The 21,522-nt window shown below is 47.0% G+C and overlaps 1 protein-coding gene across 15 annotated transcripts in view; it reads right to left on the bottom strand.

Annotated features, from left to right (window-relative positions):
- ablim2 (actin binding LIM protein family, member 2) overlaps nt 1-21,522 on the bottom strand; it is a 118,623-nt gene that overhangs the window by 28,809 nt on the left and 68,292 nt on the right. For all 15 annotated transcript variants that reach the window (XM_080518907.1, XM_080518900.1, XM_080518911.1 and 12 more), the window contains exons 3-8: nt 17,212-17,395; nt 12,012-12,124; nt 11,768-11,894; nt 11,261-11,354; nt 4,473-4,560; nt 2,726-2,784 (exon numbers count right to left, since the gene is read on the bottom strand). In XM_080518907.1, coding sequence (XP_080375033.1) covers nt 2,726-2,784; nt 4,473-4,560; nt 11,261-11,354; nt 11,768-11,894; nt 12,012-12,124; nt 17,212-17,395 — 665 coding nt within the window. The remainder of the gene's footprint in view (nt 1-2,725; nt 2,785-4,472; nt 4,561-11,260; nt 11,355-11,767; nt 11,895-12,011; nt 12,125-17,211; nt 17,396-21,522) is intronic.

Raw genomic sequence — 21,522 nt, 5'->3', positions numbered from 1 at the left:
ATTCAGGGTGAGAGAGACGTTTCTCTCTATGTTGCCTTCATAAACAAGCTGATTGGAAACTTCAGTCAAAGGTTGGACAGCTTCAGTCTTGGGCAGCAGCTCCTCCTGCTAATCCAGAATCCTTTCCTCATCAGAGAAGTCAGAGGATTTTCAAAGGAGGTGACACAGACATTGAAGTGGGCACATGCAGGATCTCTACAGCTTGAGCTCATTGATCTGCAAGCAAATGCTGCATTAAGAGAGAATTTTGAGGGAACTGACCCTGCTACTGTTTGGCTACAGATTGTGTCTGAGAGTTCCCTGGTCTGACCACCTTCACCATGTTTGGATCAACATACAGCTGTGAGGCAGCTTTTTCCACAATGAACATGATCAAAAACAAACAGCGTTCTAGGCTCACCAGTGAACATCTTCATATCTGCATGAGAATGGCACTGACTCCATTCCAACCAAGATTGAAGTTACTGGCAGGGCAGCCACATTCCCATTTCTCTCATTAAGTTAAACTGAATAATTAAATGAGAAAAGATGTTGTTCAATAGTGAGTTTGCTTTTTTTCCCCTTAAAGAGCCTCTTTTTATTTATTGTTTTCTGAAGCTGTCATTTTTTTTACTTGAAAAGTTGGCCTACATTTTTTTTAGGCGAGGACTTGTTTAATTTAAAAGAAATATGGCTTATTTGGCTGTTTGCACTTTTTATGTATTTTATTCTAAGGTTCCCATTCTCTTTCATCTGAAATAAAAGCTTTAAATTTATTTGCCTGGTACAACATTTATTGATGGTAAAAGAGCTCGCTATGCACTCAGTTAAACTTTTCCTGCATTTAAAACTGACAAACATTTTTTAAACGAACCATGTGGACATGGGGGAAAGCTATAAAGCCCCGTCTCCACCGCACAGAAAGTAGCAGCCTAGACGGGTTTAAACCGCTCCGGCTCGCGTCTCACGACATGTAATGCAGTCTAAACCGCTCCAGACCGCTCCAAAGGCGACCGCTTTTCCGCTACCCATCCGTCGGGGTACCAGGACCATGGAACGGGTCTGAGGTTGAGCTGCTGTCTGCTGATTGGTCAGTGATTTACTACACGCCCTCAATATGTTAATGTGCCGGTTGAATCCTCTGCTGTCAGTGTGGTCAGCTGTGCTCTGGTTGTTTTTATTTTCATTTTATTTTCTTTGCTGCTCAACTTTAGTGTTTGTTGTGAAAGAGCGACTTGAGGCAGGGGGAGACCGGGGGGAGGGACTTTGCATCGCGTTGGAGTTTTCTGTTAGCAGCATAGCGCTGGCCGTGGCGCTGATGCGCGTCCGGGACACGGGAGTCTGGAGCTTTCGTCTCCGGCACTGACCGCGCTCCGGCAGCTCCGCTTCCCAGAGGCGGTCAGCGTTCTGTTCAGCCGCGGTCAGTGGCGCTTTATCGCGGGGACGGACCGCGGAAGCGATGAAAAGGAGCTCGGTGCCGGAGTGGAGAACCTCCTGGGTTTTGAGCAGAAAGCTCAGACTCCGGTGTCTGTGCCTCAGCCAACCGGGGGGAACGCTCCAGCCACTTGCCCCACACCCGAGCGATCAGTGCGGGGCACGTCGCTGGCAAGTGGCCGAGCGACTCGCTCTCTCAAAACAAACACGGAAGTTGCGGCTGCAGCTCTCCGCTGCAAAAAATGACTGCTGCAAAAAGTAACTTTTTTTTTTTTTCCGCTGCAAAAAATAACAGTGCAAAGTGGAGAATTTAAACAACAGAGGATTCATAAGATCTACATCTGACCACGTTCTTTTCTGTTATAATGTCACATTTCTGCGGAGCTCATAAGCCCCGCCCACTTTTCATGCTCCTCTCTGCAGTGGAGACACGACCCAAAATTTCGGTCGGGGTTAGTGCTTCCGAACTGCTCCGTACCGCTCCGCTCCGCCCGGCACTTGTGTGCGGTGGAGACGGGGCTTAAGACACAAGCTGGACCTTGGTTCGGACCTTTTACTTGGAGGAAATTTTAATAACAGGACCTCGGTGACTTTTAATTGAATACCCCTGCTGTAGACAATGTGTCTAAATGTGCTTTAGTTAGCACTTCTCCTTTTCCCAGATAATCCATCCACCTCACAGTTGAGGCTTATCAAGATGCTGGTTAGACAGCATGAATATTGACGAGGTGTGTCTTAGAGTGGCTGCAATAAAAGGTCACTCTGAAATGAGTGGGGGGGGGGGTGTTCAGTGAGGATGCTGCATCTGTGTTGGTTGTCCAGAACATACACCAGCATGCCAATCGCTTGCTCCCTCAACACCTGCAACCCCTGGTGGTGGTGGGGTTATTGTATGGGCAGGCAGATGAGAACAACACAGGAGCATTGATGGCATTGTGAATGGACAGAGACACGATAAGGAGATCCTGAGACACATTGTTTGTGCTGTTCATCCAGGACCATCACCTCATGTTGCAGCAGGATGCTGCACGGCCCCATGGTGAAGGATCTGTGAGGTGGATGTACTATGTGGGTAAAGGAGAACTGCTCACTAACACACATTTCATCTGATTTGTCAACAATATTAGAGAGAAATAGGTCTTCTACATACATAAAAAAGTCTTAGATCTTTGAGTTCAGCTCATGAAAAATGGGAACAAAAACTGAAGTGTTGCATTTATGTTTTTGTTCAGTGTATCTGTACAGCTCGAGAGTATGATCAGCAACACAGACACCTGCAGGGATTCAGCTTCTTTTCCATTTCTCCACTCACCTTACTCTTCTCCTCCTGCTTGGCTGCCTGTCTGCATGGAGGATGCCAGATAGAAGAACCTGAAGACACAGAGATAAAGACATGTGAAGCTGTAGTTAGGAAGTCCAATCATACTTCATCTATCTCTTCAGGGATGGACGAGCAGCAAGTTGAAAACCTATGAAGCATCAAGGATGTGAGCTCAATAAGAACCAACGTGGGCTGGATTGACTTGGTCAAGCAGCTCCTGTAAGGCGTTTCAAGTCTGTAGTGGTCCATACATGAAAGAAGGTGGACCACACAGAGAAGGTTGGATGGTGTGTGGCTGATGGAGGAGAAGGTTGGATGGTGTGTGTGGCTGATGGAGGAGAAGGTTGGATGGTGTGTGTGGCTGATGGAGGAGAAGGTTGGATGGTGTGTGGCTGATGGAGGAGAAGGTTGGATGGTGTGTGGCTGATGGAGGAGAAGGTTGGATGGTGTGTGTGGCTGATGGAGGAGAAGGTTGGATGGTGTGTGGCTGATGGAGGAGAAGGTTGGATGGTGTGTGGCTGATGGAGGAGAAGGTTGGATGGCGTGTGGCTGATATAAGAGAAGGTTGGATGGTGTGTGTGTGTGTGGCTGATGGAGAAGGTTGGATGGTGTGTGGCTGATGGAGGAGAAGGTTGGATGGTGTGTGGCTGTTGGAGGAGAAGGTTGGATGGTGTGTGGCTGATGGAGGAGAAGGTTGGATGGTGTGTGGCTGTTGGAGGAGAAGGTTGGATGGTGTGTGGCTGATGGAGGAGAAGGTTGGAGGGTGTGTGGCTGATGGAGGAGAAGGTTGGATGGTGTGTGGCTGATGGAGGAGAAGGTTGGAGGGTGTGTGGCTGATGGAGGAGAAGGTTGGATGGTGTGTGTGGCTGATGGAGGAGAAGGTTGGATGGTGTGTGCTGATGGAGGAGAAGGTTGGATGGTGTGTGGCTGATGGAGGAGAAGGTTGGATGGTGTTGTGGCTGATGGAGGAGAAGGTTGGATGGTGTGTGGCTGATGGAGGAGAAGGTTGGATGGTGTGTGGCTGATGGAGGAGAAGGTTGGAGGGTGTGTGGCTGATGGAGGAGAAGGTTGGATGGTGTGTGTGGCTGATGGAGGAGAAGGTTGGATGGTGTGTGCTGATGGAGGAGAAGGTTGGATGGTGTGTGGCTGATGGAGGAGAAGGTTGGATGGTGTGTGGCTGATGGAGGAGAAGGTTGGATGGTGTGTGCTGATGGAGGAGAAGGTTGAAGGGTGTGTGGCTGATGGGAGGAGAAGGTTGGAGGGTGTGTGGCTGATGGAGGAGAAGGTTGGATGGTGTGTGTGGCTGATGGAGGAGAAGGTTGGATGGTGTGTGCTGATGGAGGAGAAGGTTGGATGGTGTGTGCTGATGGAGGAGAAGGTTGGATGGTGTGTGTGGCTGATGGAGGAGAAGGTTGGATGGTGTGTGCTGATGGAGGAGAAGGTTGGATGGTGTGTGCTGATGGAGGAGAAGGTTGGATGGTGTGTGGCTGATGGAGGAGAAGGTTGGATGGTGTGTGTGGCTGATGGAGGAGAAGGTTGGATGGTGTGTGGCTGATGGAGGAGAAGGTTGGATGGTGTGTGTGGCTGATGGAGGAGAAGGTTGGATGGTGTGTGCTGATGGAGGAGAAGGTTGGATGGTGTGTGGCTGATGGAGGAGAAGGTTGGATGGTGTGTGTGGCTGATGGAGGAGAAGGTTGGATGGTGTGTGGCTGATGGAGGAGAAGGTTGGTGCTCTCACCTTGCAGGTACATTTCCTCTCCCTCTGCAAACATCTGCTCACAGCGGGCACAGCGGGCACATGACGGGTGGTAATGTTTCTCTCCAGCCTGGCGAACATGAAATCAACACAGAGCATTTCTTTACTTTACTCCTTGTTGTCTGCAGACACCTTCTCTGATCCAACTCTTATTCTGGAGGTCTGTAGTCCAGTAGGCCTCTCGATTAACTGGGAGCCTTGAAGTAAGTTTCACCAAGGTTCATGACCTGTCAAGGTCAAGCTCTACTCAGAGGTCCTCTGTGGGCCGTGATTCACCAGACAAAACCTTTTTTAAAGACGTACATATAATATATGGAAATCAGGCAGCAGTCTGGACACCTGGGGTAATCTGGGTAATCCAGGTCAGGGTAATCTGGGTAATCCAGGTTAGGCCTTCTCTTTAACTGAGTAGAAGTTGAAGGATTTCCTAAAACACAGTGGTCAGGGTCAGTGGGGGAACCTTAAGGGGAATCAGAAGTTGGTGTGTGGCCGGGTCCACTCCTGGCTGTGTGTGACTGCATGTTTACAAACTGCACTGTCACATCATTAAATGTGGTTTCTTCAACATTCATGGAAAGAAACATCAAAAACAAGTTAACTAGTCAATGTTAGCCTGGCAATGCGCATTTGCAATTTTAAGAAGCGTGTTGACTTCAAATCCTGTTTTTCCTCCTGAAGCCCTTTGAACTGTGTTTTGTGTATGAAACACCCCAGAATGATGTGTTTATCATCAGTATGATCACCATATTCCCATGCAATACAGGTAGACTAATTCTAACTGCAACCAGAACTCAACACGGATCCATGACTCTTCCAGATAGACTTTAGGGGAGAGAGAGAGAGAGAGAGAGAGAGAGAGAGAGAGAGAGAGAGCGAGAGAGAGAGAGAGAGAGAGAGAGAGAGAGAGAGAGAGAGAGAGAGAGAGAGAGCGAGAGAGAGAGAGAGAGAGAGAGAGAGAGAGAGAGAGCGAGAGAGAGAGAGAGAGAGAGAGAGAGAGAGAGAGAGAGAGAGAGAGAGAGAGAGGAGCTGTGCTTCACGACTGAGCCACTAGGTGGAGCTGCTGTGGAGCTGCTTTCCGCTCCAGGCTCTTTGATCCGATACAAAGTCATGACTGAAATATAAACACCGTCCCTTTAACCCGTTAACAGATGACTGTAAACAAAGGACATTTAAAACCTTCTTTTTAGTGATTAAAAATCAGTGGATGATATAATAGCAGATTCTTTAAGTAAAGAAACAGTGGTTGGTGATTAGAGTCTTATAAAGTTAGGAATTATGAGTAGAAACATTCGAAATCAAAGGAATGTAAGAAAAACATTAAATGCCTGATGTTAATTCTGCTCTGCTTTCAGACGTTTAATCTGGTTTAGCGCTATTTCTTAAACATTTTAAATCTCTTTTAACACATCGCCCCAGTTTATTTAATTATAACACATTCTTAGACCTTTTATACAAAAAGTATTTTATTCAGACATTTAAAAACCTTCTATAGATTCAAGGGATCTTGTAAATACTTTCTCCAAGCAATAATCGCTTTCAGTGCTTGAAAATGATCTTTAACCCTTTACCTCCTCTTTACATTTTTACAAGCTGTATTTTAAAATGAGATATTTACATTTTCTGTACAAACAGTATATTCGGATTATATATACAGATTTATGACAAAACCAACCCAGAACATTTTAATTACTTTCTTTTTGTTGGCTTTGTGACCCAGAGTCTTTTAATAAAGCCGACAGCATCAATCACGACTGTAAAGCTCAAACATTTGGTCAAAATATGATTGTATTTGTTTGCTGTTTGAGATACTTTCATTTTATAAACTGCAACAACAATTAAAATAAAATGTGCCATTTTGGAAAGAAACAGCATGTTCTATTTTAAAACTTGTAGGCAAAGAAATGATTGTTTGATAGATGATCTTTGCTGGAAGAAGAGATGGAATGAGAGTTGGGGCTCAGAATGCTGTGAAGCCTGCTGGGTAATAGTTCTGTTGTTTGGACTCGTCAGTAAAAGGAGCAGCGCTTTGCTTCACAATGCACGTTTGCAATGTGTGTGGCTCTTCTGGATTCATGCACAAGAAGAATTATTTATTATTTGAATTCTTCTGACATTCAAAAACACACACAGCACTCCCTCCAGAGGAGAATCATTCAACAACTTTGTTCTACTGTTGTTCAGCTGGACTCACTTGTTCCAGAAGACATTTGAACTCCAGGGCTCACTAAAAGTTGTTTTGCAATGAACTCATTCCTTTTCTCTTGTTGCATAAGAAAATCATGAAGGTCTAATTATGAACAATCTTCATTCCAAAAGAGAAGAATAGAAAAAAACAGGATGTCAACATCCTCTGGGATAAAAGCTGAATCCATCCGGGATGCCGGGATGGAGAAGTCATAAGATATAGAGAAAACAAGCAGTGAGTCGTCTGCTGGCTGAAAATGACCTGGAAGAGAGAAAACCAAATGAAGGCTGACGTGAAGCAGGAGGAGCTGACAGATAGAAGGCTGGAGCCGGGTTGAAATTCAAACATGGAGAGTATGAGAGAGCCGGAAAGAAGATAGAACTGCAATCAAATCCTGCCTTTGTCCCAGTCGGAGGCTGCATGAGGGGGAATGATCATCCTCAACGTCCGGTTGGAAGGAGTCTGAGCCTGGAATCTCAGGGTTTAAAGCTTCGCTCAGGAATGTGACTCCAGCTTTATTGCTAATGTTCATTATTTAGGATGAAATAATCCAGGTGACAAGCCCGAGCTACAGAGCATTTTTTACACGCACACACACACACACACACACACACACACACGCACACACACACACACACACACACACCAGACTATACACTGAATATTTATGGTTCCATCTTGTTTAAAACCAAAAGGGTTTATTTCTGTCGACAGGCTGAAAATCAATGGCACAGTTTAGGTATAGATAGTAGGTATAACTATGCTCCATGTAGAAATAAAGTCCCGGGTAAAGTAATGTTCATAATCGTCTGGCCCAGCTGCTCCAGCTCACCCCACCTGGGGGGCGGGGTGAGCTGGAGCTTCAGTGGCCAGTAGAGCAGGACTCAGGGCCAGAGACTCTTCAGATCCGCCTCACAGATCAGGTCTGTGAAGAAGTTGGAGTTAATTGGTGGATTAGACCCAGACAGGTGAGAAACACCTACTGAGAGCGGCTCAGTAAAGTCCCTGCATCGTTAACTCTTTAATAAAATGCCATCAACACACAAGCCACACCCCCTCCCGCTGTGAGCTGGACGACACGCTATTACATCATCTCTATCAAAACTAGTAGTCTTTGGAGCAGCAGGAACAACATTGTTCAGCAGGTTGTGAACAGAGTGCAGGGACCCTCTGAAAATTACAAACGGCTGCAAAAGTACGAGAAATAGAAGAAAAGTTGTGAGGATCCACACCTCGCTCCAGCAATTCAGACCTGGGTCTACTTTACAGAGGAGCTTACGAAGGCGTTCGATCAACCGATAAAGAAACCGCTTCTCTCACTCTCCCAGAGCACCATGTCAGCAGCCGACTACTCAGTCGAGTTTCGGATCCTGGTGCAGGAGTGTGGGTGGCATGACGAGGCTCTCCGGGGAATTTACGCCAAGGGTCTCTCAGAGAGACTCAAGGACCAACTGGCTACCCGGGACAAACCCTCCTCCCTCGACGAGCTCATCTCCCTCTCTATCCGCTTGGATAACTGCCTGCGGGAGAGACAGCGGGAGTGTGCTAACTGCAGATCCTTCCCTGCCGCACTCACCTCATCTCAGCTGGCTCTCGACCTTCCCACCAGGCCCTGAAGCTCCTGATGAGTCAGCAGATGAGCCAATGCTGCAGGGGCGGGCCCACCTGGACCCCCAAGAACTATGCCGACGCATCCAGAATCAGTTGTGTCTGAACTGCGGTGAAGCCGGACATCTTCGGGACTCCTGCCCAAGCCTACCAAAAAGGTGCGGCTCGTCAGTGACCAGGAACCCTCCAACAAGTCATGTTTCCCGTATCCCGAGTTCCCCTGCCCAGATGAAGGTGCCCGCCAGCCTCCACTGCAATCAACACTCTGCGACCCTTCCAGCACTGGTGGACTCAGGAGCCGATGACAACTTCGTGGACGCCGGGGTGGCGGCCCAGCTCGTCTTCCACTGGAGCTCCTGCCTACTCCCCAAAGTATCAACGCCCTGGATGGCCGGCTGATTTCCCAGGTTACCCACCGCACGACAGCTCTCACCCTGGTCATCTCCGGAAACCACCGAGAGACTCTCCAGGTCCTGGTGATCCCTTCTCAGGTCACGCCTCTTGTCTTCGGTTTCCCTTGGCTGCACCAGCATAACCCACACCTCAACTGGAGGACCTCCTCAATCATCGGGTGGAGCCTTCAGTGTCACGCCCAGTGCCTCCGGTATGCCGAGTCCATCTCCTCTTCCCGTTCTCTGGCTCCGGCTCCTCCTGATCTGGCTTCAGTTCCCTCGGAGTACCATGAGCTGGCGCCGGTCTTCAGCAAGGACCTCGCTCAGACTCTCCCTCCTCACCGGCCCTATGACTGTTCCATCGACCTGCTTTCTGGGGCTCTGCTGTTGGCGGCGCGCCTCTACAACATCTCACGTCCTGAGAAGGAGGCGATGGCGACATACATCCGCGAGTTGTTAGGCGCTGGCCTCATTCGCCTCTCATCATCTCCGGTGGGAACAGGATTTTTCTTTGTTAAAAAAAAAGACGCAACCCTCCGTCCCTGTATAGACTTCAAGGGCTTGAATGCCATCACAGAGAGAACAGGTCACCTCTTCTCCTCATTGATCCGTCTTTCAAACCCCTCTGTGAGGCCTGGGTGTTCACCAAGCTGGACCTCCGGAACATATACCATCTCGTTCGGATCAGGGAAGGAGATTAATGGAAGACGGCGTTCAACACCCCGTTGGGACATTTCGAGTACAGAATGATGCTGTTTGGACTCACAAATGCACTGGCGGTGTTCCTCAGAGTCGCCGGACCTCATAATCCTGTCATCCTGCATCCTGGGGGCCACCGACTGGGACAATGAAGCGACCGTCTGTGAGGCCCAGGGAGCAGACCGATCGCATCTATGTTCCGGACTCCATCTAGAAGTTGCAGACCGCCTGGGAGATGGCTGACCTCCTGGTCCTCCATGTATTCAGGCTCCATGGCATTCCCATGTACATTGTGTCCGACCGGGAACCTCAATTCACCTACGATTTAAGAAGCTTATGCTTTCTCCTACTCCTTTTCCAACGCGTTACATTTTCCTTTCACTTATTTTCAAAATAAAACAAAAATGAAATTAATTGAAATGAAACTGCAATATTGCAATGTAAATAATTACTTTCAAATGACAGTATAAGATGTTACACTTTGGAAGTAATGTGTCCACATCCACAAAGAAATGGGTTTCCTTCAAGGAGGTGTGTGACACCTGAACTGTCTTGTTAGGATCTGGTTGATTTTCAGGAGAATTTATGAAAAATAAGTCCAAATGTTAGAAAAAAGCACAAATTATCACAGAAACATAAAGATATAATGAATTTGAATCCAAACGAAAGGCAATACAGCATAACTTCTTGGTCCGAAACCTTAATATAAAGCTTACAAAGTAGGAACTTTCTCTACAACCTCTGTGCTGACAGAGAAAAAAATGAATGCTCTTAACTTTGAATGCCCTGGTTGTGGTCAATATGTTTTGATGGTATTCTTTGTTTGCAGAAGCCTTTGAAATGCTTATTAAATCAGTGGTTTGGAAGTCTGGAGCCTCTGGTACTTCTCAGAAAGGCTGTTGACTTACTCTGCCCTCTGAATTACAGACATCGAAGGACAGGTTTCACACCAAGCTCGAGTCTTCAGAATAAAAGCAGGAAACACTTTCCCACATCTGCTTGAGGCTCCTGTTTTCTTTGACATACATAGATCTTCTAAAAGCATAGCCTTTGTCCTCAACAATGATTTCTGGCAACTCCTCGCAAGGATATGGAATACAGGGGAACCACTGTGACACACCATCATATTAATGAATAAAACTTCAGTTCATGACTGCTGTGTTTGTACTTCAGCAGCAGAAAAGTGTTTCTCTGATCTATTGCACACATGACTGCTGGTGAACCTCAGGGTATGAATAATAATAATAACACTGAAATCATCTGACAGGCTGTGTGTGGACCAGTTTTACATTTCACATCACAGACTGAACAAATGAGTCAAACACCATGAACTCCAACAGCTACAATGCAATAAATAAGTTCCTCAGCATTCGACTTTACCATTTGGGACGGACGAGGCCGGATTACTGAGGCATGAGTCAAAACATGGTTGATTAATCCCACCAAGTGAGAGTCTAACATCAGTTGAGAAATGATAATATGAATAAACTTTCCTCACCAGTTTATGAAATAATTGTACCACTGAATGTAAAAAAAAATAAATCTGGTTTTCAAATGCATCCCGGATAAAGTAGACAGGAACAACTTGACAAACTCATGAGATGAAGAGGGTTGTTGTGCAATCAGCTTGAAGGAATTACATGTCTCACTGTTTGAACTTGTAACTGTACTTATAGTCCCACAGTCATTTCATGTGAATGAAGTCTGGAGCAATGGAATCCTTTCATTTTCCTGCACATCTATTCATCTTTCAAATGTCTGTCATGAGTTTTTATTCCTCCCTTCATGTTTCTTCATGTAGAGTCAAATCAGACAGCGGCGCCACATGCTACATGCTAGCAGTTGCCCTTGGAACTCCTGGTACATGTCGGCCTTCAGCAGCTCACCTCCAGAACTTTCCCGGTGATGTACTTCTTGCAGCTCTCGCACTGGATGCCGAACATGGCGTGGTAGTCCATCTCACAGTACGGGATCCCATTCCTGTGAAGACACGCCACAGCTGCACAAGCATGCTCCTCACTGGTTTCATGTGTGGAAATGCTACGGTAGTTAAACTCTGTGGAGAGAAACAAGTCTGAGACGAGGCTCTGAGCCTCCGTCTGGCCTGAGAGTCACAAGATTGGGAGTGTCCAGCTCCCAGAGCATGAGGCCAGGCAGGGCTGCCACAGAAACAGCTCTGTAATGTGTCATAAAACAATGTTATCAAGACATATGCACATTTTCATGAACTCCTGCAGCATTCCTATCGCATGGACGGCCCCACATGAATAGGACATCTTTATAACGGACAGATGGCGACAGGTTTGACCTGCAGGGTGACCTGACTGCCAGCGCTGTGGCAGAGGTCTTTATTCGGTGGGAGCAGGTTGGGAAGGATCAACAGAGGGACTTACTTGCTAATGTACTCGGCATTGAGCACCTTGTTGCAGACTTTACACTTGAAGCAGCCCAGGTGCCAGTGCTTGTCCAGCGCGACAAGAGACTGTTCATTCTTAAACTCCTTCCCACAGCCGCAGCAGTCTGCTCACAACACAAACACACCGACACACAGGTTGACAAGTGAACGCACCAAAGAGGCCAACAGCTTCAGAACGTCAAGGTGTTTCGTCGGAGCGAGGTGTTTGAAGCAGCACTGACTGTGGACGGCTTGTATGGGTGCAGGGCTGCTGGCAGGGAGCGGCTGCATGCACTGCTGACAGATGCACTCCTTCCCGTTAAAGGTCACCCGGTCACCGGCTGGAAACGGCTGTCTGCAAACGGAGAGAGAGAGAGGAGGCAGAACATCAGACTCACCATTGTCGTGATGCATCCAAGCTGTGCTGAGTAGCCGCAGGATCCTGTGTGACGTAGATCAGCATGTTCAAGGTAGAGGAAGGCCCCCACAGTCAGATATTATCTGCTGAGCTCGTCCAGTTTGTTGAATTAATCACGTAATGAAAGCCACGAGTGACTGACCCTGGTCTTTGTAAATGTACAACAATTTTAGGACAATTGAGACAGAATTTTTTTTTAAAGATAAAAACACAAGCATATTAAAATGCATGTAGTTTTCACATTTTTCACATGAAGAATTCTCCACATCCTCCAAATCACTCGATGACTTCCTGAACTTTTGGCGTCAACATCTATAAAGTCGTCCCCATTTTATGTTTGAAAATTCAAGAACATTTCGTAAAATTGTTACAGATTTTTATCCTCAGTTTTCCACTAATTAACAAACAAATTTGTGTTAACTAGCATGTTAGTGTAACACACTAATGGATCTCTATGAAGAAAGCACTTGATTTAGCATTAACCCACGTCTCCACTGCATGTGATTAGTATCTTAGTATATATTAGCTTCTATTTCTAACACCTGTCCATATATTGAGACCATTTTGTTACTGTTTCTTCTAACATCCAAATTACAGAGCATCTTCCTCCACTAACATATAGATTATGAAGCAGTGGTGTAAAGACGACCAATGAGGTGCTACAAAAAGTCCCATCATACAAACTGTGCTGACAAATAAAGTCCCTCTCTCACATAGACATGAAATGACAAAGTGAAATACATACACAATTCATGATACATCTCATGTGGAATTACGAAGGTTAAACAGTCACAAGGTGTGGATTTTCAGCATTGGAGTTTTGGCTCCACTAAAGTGGTGTTTGTTATCAGAGTACTGCAGGAGTTCCACGATCACACTGCAAACCTCAAATCCCACATGGGAACATTCTGATCTCTGGTTCAGCAGTGGGATCACACACACACACACACACACACACACACACACACACACACACACACACACACACACACACACACACACACACACACACACACACACACACACACACACACACACACACAGGGCCAAGTGGGGGCCCTAAGCAGGATTTTATTTTGGGGGCCCCCTTCCAATAACATAATAATAATAATAATAATAATTATTATTATTACTATTATTATTATTGTATTGACGTTTGGAAGCCATCTCTCTCTCTCTCTCTCTCTCTCTCTCTCTCTCTCTCTCTTCTCTCTCTCTCTCTCTCTCTCTCTCTCTCTCTCTCTCTCTCTCTCCTGCCTCAGGCTGACTTGGCGACGGTGTTCTACGCGCCTCTCGGCAAAATGCAGCGCATCCTTTGCGCATTTGCAGAGAATGATGATACTTTATTGATCCCGAGGGAAATTCAATTCACTTGCGCAAAATGGGGCCCCCCATGGATCGCGGGGCCCTACGCACAGCGCGTGTTCTGCGTGTAGGGAGGGGCGGGCCTGCACACACACACACACACACACACACACACTCACACACACACACACACACTCACACACTCACACACACACACACACACTCACACACTCACACACTCACACACAGACACACACACACACACACACACACACACACACACACACACACACACACACACACACACACACACACACACACACACACACACACACACACACACACACACACACACACACACCCACCCACCCACCCACCCACCCACCCACCCACCCACCCACCCACCCACCCACACACACACACACACACACACACACACACACACACACACACACACACACACACACAGCTAGTAACAGGTGAGGATGACTACGTTGCTCCGTCATGTGCTTTCCTATATTTATACATCTGTGTGTTTTGCATGCTGTGGACGAGACGTGACCTGTGATAACGACTGTGTGTGGTGAAGGACAACGACTTCGTGTTTAGAGCTCAACTTTGAAATGCTCTCTGCTCGTGTCGACATCGACATGATCTTACGACCTCAATAATGATTTAAGAACTTTGGTTCTCTGCAGATAATATGGCCATAATAATGAATGAGCATCAGCACTGGTGGCAGGAGCCAGTATGAACAAGCACATGTGTATCTGTGTATATTATATATTTGTCATTGTTCAGTACGCCAAGGCCAAAAGCTAATCAGCTACTCATATGGAGACAACTATATCATAGAATATATCTCATATTTTCCATTGAGAGCTGATGTCACTTAAAAACAAACATTTAAAAGGTTGCGGTTATGCAAAATATGCATTTAAGCTCTGTACTGTTATGTAACACAATGAACTCATGCTAATACATACATACAGTATCTCTGTTGGGAGTTTGCTCTCGTCACTAAGGTTGTGATCGTTGAATCGATTGGAGAGTTTGTAAAACATCCAGAATGCAACATTACAAGAGAAGTTTCTGGAATATTTCACCCTATGTGGAACCAGAAGGTTTTATGAAAATTGGCTTCATGTTGATATTGTTGTGATTTTCAGGATTAACTGTTTTGTTTTGAGTAAATATTGACATTTTCATCAGGTATACGCTGCACCACAACAAAGAAAAACTTCAAAGTTTAAATGTAAATGTTATATAATTGGTGATTTGCCACCAAAAAAAGAGGATTTTTGAATGTGGGATGTTGAACCACTGTGGCAGAGGTAGTTCTGTACGTTGGTACTTCTTGGAGTTCTGTCGTGAAAAATTCTCTTCTGTCTAAAAACAAAATAACTGCATTCTAGTGACATGAGTTACATCTGCAAACATCTGGAAGCAGGTCAGAGCAGCGAGGCATGAAGTGCAAGCTGGACATCAGGTGACCTCAGTGACACAGCAGGGAGCCGTCCACTAACTGCTGACCGTTGGGAAGGGAAAACGTCCCCGTGAAAACATTAATGGTTTGACCGTGTGGAGTTTGCATGTTCTTCCTGTTCATGGGTTTCTGTTCAGGTACTTTGATTTCCTTCCACACACCACAAACATACATGTTAAAGTCAATTGTTGCGTCGAAATGAAGGAGATTATCTCTGCGTTGGCCTGGTGATGAACTGGTGATCGGTCTTCTCCCTGCCTCTAAACATAGTCAGCTGGAATTTTCTCCAACATCTCACAACCTGGACTGATCAGTGACGAGAAAGCAGGAGAGTCTTAAGATGAGCTCCAGTGGGTCTCACTGCTGGATCCATCTGGCCGTCTGTCAGTGAACATTATGACAGAGTTCAACCATCTCAACACGAGCTGTGGACTAACCCCGTTGAATTTGCCCCATATAAAACAATTCAATCTGAGGTGTGGTCTGGGGCTCGATCCATCATGGTTCATGGGGTTCCTTCCTCCAGTCGGAGCTTTGAGCAACGTCATGATGTGACTGCGTACAGTGTGAGCTGGGACAGGAAGCAGACACATCGCGCACTAAGGCGTCTCTTTGTGATTCCACTTTGACCAAGAGAAGGAAACTTTGATGTTACAGTTTCAAGAACAATGAAAAAGAAGCACTACAAGCATAATAACTTAATTCCAGTTCTGATATCGGTGGACTTCTGGGTAAAGTTGTTTGTTGGATTCGCATGTCACAGACTGCAAACGTCACGGTGCAAGGCATGATGGGATTGATCCTCTGAAATGAATTGAAACATAAACTGGCAAAATATTCAGATTAGTTCATTCAGTGTTCATGTAAACGGACCAATCCTTTTATCAGAAGGAATTTAAAGTGATTGATAAGAAGGCAGCTGATGAGCCCAGCCTCCAGTTGCCTCCTCGCTCACCACATCTCAGTTCACCCGAGCTCCTTTCTATCTTATTTCATTTACTTTTTTTTTATCTACCGTTGTGTGACATTGTCATGTTGGGAGATAAATTTTCCTTGTTAGTTTGCTGCTTGAGAGACATTTAGCTCAATATGTTACCGTAGTTACTGTATTTTCTGCACGATAGAACACACCTGGATATAAGCCACACCCACAAAGTTTTAAAAGAAAAAAAAACCCACATATAAGCTCCACTTGACAAGAAGCCGCAGGTATCCACATTGAAACAGCATGAATTTCACTGCAGTAAGATGGGGATTACTCATATTTTCATCAATTCTCACAAATCTGTCTGGAAATTCCTGCATACAGCGCTGGGTTGTGTGCGCCTGCAGGGAAGCCTGCGGACAGACGGACAGAGACACACAGAGAGACACACAGAGAGACATAGAGACACAGAGAGAGACGCAGAGACACACAGAGACACACAAAGATACACACATAGAGACACATAGAGAGACACAGAGGGAGAGACACAGAGAGAGAGACACATAGAGAGAGACACACAGAGAGAGACACAGAGAGAGACACACAGAGAGAGAGACACAGAGAGAGAGACACATAGAGAGACACAGAGATACACACATAGAGAGACACATAGAGAGACACAGAGATACACACATAGAGAGACACATAGAGAGAGAGACACATAGAGAGACACATAGAGAGAGAGACACATAGAGAGACACAGAGAAACAGATATATAATCAGGAAGCATTTTATCTCTGTTGATAAAGTATTTTATTGGTTATTTGCTGATTGTGATTCTGAGAAGGAAGATTGCTCAGCATCGGAGTCTAGCGCTCTGGTTTACATGATGCACCTGAACGCAACACTCAGCAGTCAGCTGCTGGAGCTCCAGACTACAGGAGCAGCACAAGACGAGCTCACCAAGAGCAGAAATGTCACTTTTAAGGCAAGTTTAGGAGAAGCAGAGGCACTATAAACAGCATGTGGAAGTCCAGTCTGGTGGCATGAAGCCCGATAACCTGTAAAAATCCATAAATTAGCCGCATTGTGTTATAAGCCGCAGGGTTCAAAGTGTTAGAAAGAAGTCATGGCTTATAGTCCAGACAATACAGTATTCAGATGGGTCACTCTCTGTCCTGTGTTGAAATGTTTTTGAGCTCTGGGGTGAATCCTACGTCTTCTCATAAGTCATTCCTGTTGAAAGCAAAAGTCAAGTCAGACCTGTATTACAGAACCTCTTTGGACTCCACCTCTCCGTAGTCTTACTTGCAGGAGGCGCAGACGAAGCAGCGGGGATGGTAGGTCTTCCCCAGGGCAGACACCACCTCCCCCTCAATGAAGTCCTGGCAGCTGAAGCAGCGAGTCCCATACAGCCGCTGGTAATCCAGAGTACAGATGTACTCACCCTGCCGCACGAAGAAGCCTCCCTGGGCCAGCTCCGAACCGCACACTGAGAGGAGGATGAAGAAGAGAGGAACAAATCGTTCAGAACATTTACAATTTCTACGCCTTCACTTTTCTAGGTTTTAGTTTGTTGTATTAAGTAACACCAGTAGCGTACTGTGGTGTGTCAGTCAGGACAAGCGGGCCAGCAGGCCAGCACCTCCCCCCCCCCCAGTAAACACACAGTCTGAATCCAATGTCAGGCCACTATGCATCAGTACTTAATCCACACCAACATGACAGCGGATCAACAAGCACAACACATCAAGACTCCACTGTGCAGCTTCGCCATCACATCACTTTCCAGTGTTTCCAACAGGTTTGCATGGAGGAGAGAGGGATGCGAATCTCTACAGGCACTACTGTCATGCATGTCTTCTTGTCTGTCTGTGTGCACCATTGTATGGGAAACACCTCTTTACAATCAAAAAACTGCACCAAATGCCAACTGCAGCGCCAATCTAATCCAGAGAAAGTAAAAAATCAAAACAAACTAGAACTCACTCATCACTTGTAGATTAAATCCAACCTGCTGTAAAATGCTGCACAAAGCCTTTAATGGTCTGAGTTTAGCTCATCATTTCTGGTGGCGTCTTCTCACAATTGAAAAAGGCCCTGAAGCAGGTCCTCTATGTATCATGGATCTTGCTGTTAAATTAGCCGCCATCACTCCAGAATAGCAGATAATAGAGCGTCATCACCACCTGCCCATGGGCCAATCAGTCAAGCTCATTTCAATGGTGACAGCAAGGCCAGCGCTTGAAACTTTGCTGGTCCGAAGGCATTCTGTCAATGACACATCAAAATCTGATTGGCTGATGACACTGTCACTCAACATTTTAACCCAATAGCAGCGTCCAGCTTCCATCAGAGGTTAGCAATGAAGTTACTGCCCCCCCCCCAGCAGAGGAAAGGAGCTGTGATGTGTTTAGAGGACATAGGTGATTTGAGCTCCACAAATTATAACCAGTCGTCTTCTGGATAAAGTTGCTAAAGTTACTAATTGATTCCAGACACAGATTTCAGATTCACTTTTTAAATATTAAAAAAAAAGAAAAATAATTTTTGATAGGGTTAGCAGTGCTAGCCCTTCTGCCCGTGATTGTACACCACTGAGTAAAACGCCTCCATCTGTAACTGCAGCAAACCGACAAGGCCAAAATGATTCTCCTAAATTTCCACAGAAAACTAATAAATGATAGTCAACAAATATTATTTATCTTCTTGGGGAAATTTCTTTTCTGCATTGACCAGTCCTTCTTCTATAGCAGGGCTGTCAAACTCAGTTCCTCGAGGGCCGAAGCTCTGCATGTTTTCCATGACTCCCTCCATTGAATGTCCTGATGGTTCATCACCATGTTCAGCACAACGCCAGAGAACCAGCTGATTATTCCAATCAGCTGTGTTGAAGCAGGGAGACATGTAAAACGTGCAGGGCTGCACCTACAGGACCGGAGTTCCACACGTGTTCTATACAATAGAGGTGTAGCCACATTATGGTGCTCCAGGGGGCTGATGGGGGTCGGGGGTCCTGATCAGAGACCCTCTAGTGACCTGCCAGCGATGGGGCTCTTTCCTTCTTAATATCTAGTTTTCTTTCTATGATTTAATATCAGTTAACGCGTTTCTTTGCTTTTGTGATGCACTTTGAATCATCATGCTTCTTGTGTATGACTGGTGCTCTACAAATACACTTTCCTTGTGTTTGGAAGGATTCTTAGAAAGGTGAAGCTTGCCATCCTGACAGGAGCCATGTACTTTAGTTTGGACATCTTTACAAACCTTTATAGAGAGAAGCTGGAGGCAGAGAAAAGAGAGAAGCTGGAGCAGAGAGCAGAGAGAAGCTGGAGCAGAGAGCAGAGAGAAGCTGGAGGCAGATAGGAGAGAGGAGCTGGAGGCAGAGAGAGGAGAGAGGAGCTGGAGGCAGAGAAAAGAGAGAAGCTGGAGCAGAGAGAAGAGAGGAGAGGAAGCTGGAGGCAGAGAGAAGAGAGGAGAGGAAGCTGGAGGCAGAGAGAAGAGAGGAGAGGAGCTGGAGGTAGAGAGAAGAGAGGAGCTGGAGGCAGAGAGAAGAGAGGAGAGGAAGCTGGAGGCAGAGAGAAGAGAGGAGAGGAGCTGGAGGTAGAGAGAAGAGAGGAGCTGGAGGCAGAGAGAAGAGAGGAGAGGAGCTGGAGGCAGAGAGAAGAGAGGAGCTGGAAGCAGAGAGAAGAGAGAAGCTGGAAGCAGAGAGAAGAGAGAAGCTGGAGGCAGAGAGAAGAGAGGAGCTGGAAGCAGAGAGAGGAGAGAGAAGCTGGAGGCAGAGAGAAGAGAGAAGCTGGAGGCAGAGAGAAGAGAGGAGAGGAAGCTGGAGGCAGAGAGAAGAGAGGAGAGGAAGCTGGAGGCAGAGAGAAGAGAGGAGAGGAAGCTGGAGGCAGAGAGAAGAGAGGAGAGGAAGCTGGAGGCAGAGAGAAGAGAGGAGAGGAAGCTGGAGGCAGAGAGAAGAGAGGAGAGGAAGCTGGAGGCAGAGAGAAGAGAGGAGAGGAAGCTGGAGGCAGAGAGAAGAGAGAAGCTGGAGGCAGAGAGAAGAGAGGAGAGGAGCTTGAGGCAGAGAGAAGAGAGGAGCTGGAGGCAGAGAGAAGAGAGGAGAGGAAGCTGGAGGCAGAGAGAAGAGAGGAGAGGAAGCTGGAGGCAGAGAGAAGAGAGGAGAGGAAGCTGGAGGCAGAGAGAAGAGAGGAGAGGAGCTTGAGGCAGAGAGAAGAGAGGAGCTGGAGGCAGAGAGAAGAGAGAAGCTGGAGGCAGAGAGAAGAGAGGAGCTGGAGGCAGAGAGAAGAGAGGAGAGGAAGCTGGAGGCAGAGAGAAGAGAGAAGCTGGAGGCAGAGAGAAGAGAGGAGAGGAAGCTGGAGGCAGAGAGAAGAGAGGAGAGGAAGCTGGAGGCAGAGAGAAGAGAGGAGAGGAAGCTGGAGGCAGAGAGAAGAGAGGAGAGGAAGCTGGAGGCAGAGAGAAGAGAGGAGAGGAAGCTGGAGGCAGAGAGAAGAGAGAAGAGAGGAAGCTGGAGGCAGAGAGAAGAGAGGACAGGAAGCTGGAGGCAGAGAGAAGAGAGGAGCTGGAGGCAGAGAGAAGAGAGAAGAGAGAAGCTGGAGGCAGAGAGAAGAGAGGAGCTGGAGGCAGAGAGAAGAGAGAAGAGAGAAGCTGGAGGCAGAGAGAAGAGAGGAGAGGAAGCTGGAGGCAGAGAGAAGAGAGAAGCTGGAGGCAGAGAGAAGAGAGGAGCTGGAGGCAGAGAGAAGAGAGGAGAGGAAGCTGGAGGCAGAGAGAAGAGAGAAGAGAGAAGCTGGAGGCAGAGAGAAGAGAGGAGAGAGGAAGCTGGAGGCAGAGAGAAGAGAGGACAGGAAGCTGGAGGCAGAGAGAAGAGAGGAGCTGGAGGCAGAGAGAAGAGAGAAGAGAGAAGCTGGAGGCAGAGAGAAGAGAGGAGCTGGAGGCAGAGAGAAGAGAGAAGAGTGAAGCTGGAGGCAGAGAGAAGAGAGGAGAGAGGAAGCTGGAGGCAGAGAGAAGAGAGGACAGGAAGCTGGAGGCAGAGAGAAGAGAGGACAGGAAGCTGGAGGCAGAGAGAAGAGAGGAGCTGGAGGCAGAGAGAAGAGAGAAGAGAGAAGCTGGAGGCAGAGAGAAGAGAGGAGCTGGAGGCAGAGAGAAGAGAGGAGAGGAAGCTGGAGGCAGAGAGAAGAGAGGAGAGGAAGCTGGAGGCAGAGAGAAGAGAGAAGCTGGAGGCAGAGAGAAGAGAGGAGAGAGGAAGCTGGAGGCAGAGAGAAGAGAGGACAGGAAGCTGGAGGCAGAGAGAAGAGAGGAGCTGGAGGCAGAGAGAAGAGAGAAGAGAGAAGCTGGAGGCAGAGAGAAGAGAGGAGCTGGAGGCAGAGAGAAGAGAGAAGCTGGAGGCAGAGAGAAGAGAGGAGAGAGGAAGCTGGAGGCAGAGAGAAGAGAGGACAGGAAGCTGGAGGCAGAGAGAAGAGAGGACAGGAAGCTGGAGGCAGAGAGAAGAGAGGAGCTGGAGGCAGAGAGAAGAGAGAAGAGAGAAGCTGGAGGCAGAGAGAAGAGAGGAGCTGGAGGCAGAGAGAAGAGAGAAGAGAGGAGCTGGAGGCAGAGAGAAGAGAGAAGAGAGGAGCTGGA

This window comes from Blennius ocellaris, assembly GCF_963422515.1.
Source record: "Blennius ocellaris genome assembly, chromosome: 23".
NCBI lineage: Eukaryota > Metazoa > Chordata > Actinopteri > Blenniiformes > Blenniidae > Blennius > Blennius ocellaris.
This window is presented reverse-complemented; position numbering and strand designations above follow the sequence as displayed.